This window comes from Galeopterus variegatus, unplaced genomic scaffold (genome assembly GCF_000696425.1).
Source record: "Galeopterus variegatus unplaced genomic scaffold, G_variegatus-3.0.2 Scaffold7197, whole genome shotgun sequence".
NCBI classification, from domain to species: domain Eukaryota; kingdom Metazoa; phylum Chordata; class Mammalia; order Dermoptera; family Cynocephalidae; genus Galeopterus; species Galeopterus variegatus.
In genome coordinates, this window is record NW_007733308.1 from 2,996 (window position 1) to 4,582 (window position 1,587).

General features: G+C 45.7%; 1 protein-coding gene across 1 annotated transcript in view; it reads left to right on the plus strand.

Moving 5' to 3' along the window:
* Positions 1-274: 274 nt before the first annotated feature.
* Positions 275-1,587, plus strand: part of APMAP (adipocyte plasma membrane associated protein) — a gene marked incomplete at its 5' end in the record, with an annotated part of 22,427 nt that continues 21,114 nt past the window's right edge. The window contains one exon of the mRNA XM_008591695.1: positions 275-390. Coding sequence (XP_008589917.1) covers positions 275-390 — 116 coding nt within the window. The remainder of the gene's footprint in view (positions 391-1,587) is intronic.

Sequence of the window (1,587 nt, forward strand, 5' to 3'; positions counted from 1 at the left end):
ATCCGAACCCGCGGCGGGAGTGCTGCTGTGCTCCCAGCGCCGCACTCTCCCGAGTGCACCATGGGCTCGGCCCGTCATATTTATGTTTTCATATTTATTTTGTACTGTGACCTCTTCTGATATCCTAGAAGAGTTTTTTCTTAACCTTTGTGTTTCTGGCAGCTAAAGATGTTATTGGAATGCACCCTCTTTATCAAAGAACAGGGAGTTATGCATATAATAGGTCTTCATGTATATTTTTATAGACAAATCCCTGTATTGCATTATTTTCCAGCTTCAAAGAACCCCCTCTCTTGCTTGGTGTTCTGCATCCAAATACGAAGTTGCGACAGGCAGAAAGGCTGTTTGAAAATCAGCTTCTTGGGCCAGAATCCATCACAAACATTGGGGGTAAGTAAACCCCTGGACCTGTGGAGTCTGCCCTGGGGTGCCTTCGAGGCTGCCTGTTGCTCGAAGTGGGTGGATTCTGTGGGAGCAGTGCCATGGCATGCTGCGCCCAGCCGGGGGAGCCCTAGACATCCTTGTTAGCTGCATACCTGGTGTTTGTCCAGCAGACAGCCCATGGGAGTGGCCCAGCGGGGAGTGGCTCTTTGTCCTGGTCTCTTCTGTCTGTGTTGCGTGCCATTTTAATACTGGGTGATTTTGAGTTCATGACTATAGAGCATTTTATTGTGCTCAAAGCTCTGGGAAGGGAAAAGGCAAAATGCAGACTGATGTTGAATTATATTCTCAAAGTCAGGTAGGCATTACTTGACAGCACTTTGTTTTGTAGCTCAGTTTGTCTTTGTACAGATTTGATTTTGAAATGGAGATGGACGTTTCTCAGTATTTCTACTGTATTTTCTTTTCTGTAAACTCACTTTGGTGGGTACACTTACAGGTAACTATCTGCTTTGCACTTGTCCAAGCCTGAGAACTATCAGCACCACAGTCTCCTGAGTGAGCCACAGGGCCGGCCCCAAGCCTGAGAACTAGAACTGGGTCTGTTCTTTTTACTTGTGCTAGAAGCAATAATCAAATATTGCCTTTTAAAACTGGAACTTGCAGGAATTCAGGTGCAAACCACTGGTCTTTTCTCAACTCCCAAAGAGAGCACTCTTCCTGCCTTTTCATATTCCACTGGGGCTGCTTCTCATCATACTTTGTCACCAGGTCCTGCCTTTCTTCACTGTGCATTGAGGAACTGGTTATCTGCTTGTGACATTTCTGGTCCGGTACACTGCTGGTTACATCCCTGTGGGTGTGAACTGCAGGGAGGCGTCCAGGGACCTGCTGCTGCTGCCTCATTTGGAGGTTGTCCTGGGGGATGACTGGCAGGTTGCTGGCAGTGGAGGGAGGTACTAGCTTTGGGAGAGTAATCACCAGTTAATGTGCTTTATTTTATTTGCTTTTAAATAGGTTTCATTTTTTAAAAAATTTTATTTTGTCAATATATAATGTGTTTGATTATTGTGGCCCATTACCGAAACCTCCCTCTCTCCTCCCTCTCCTTCCTCCCACCCAACAATGTCATTTAAGTAGGTTTCATTTTTTTTTTTTTCTTTTTGTCTTTTTTCGTGACCGGCAACGGATCGCAACCCTCAGTGT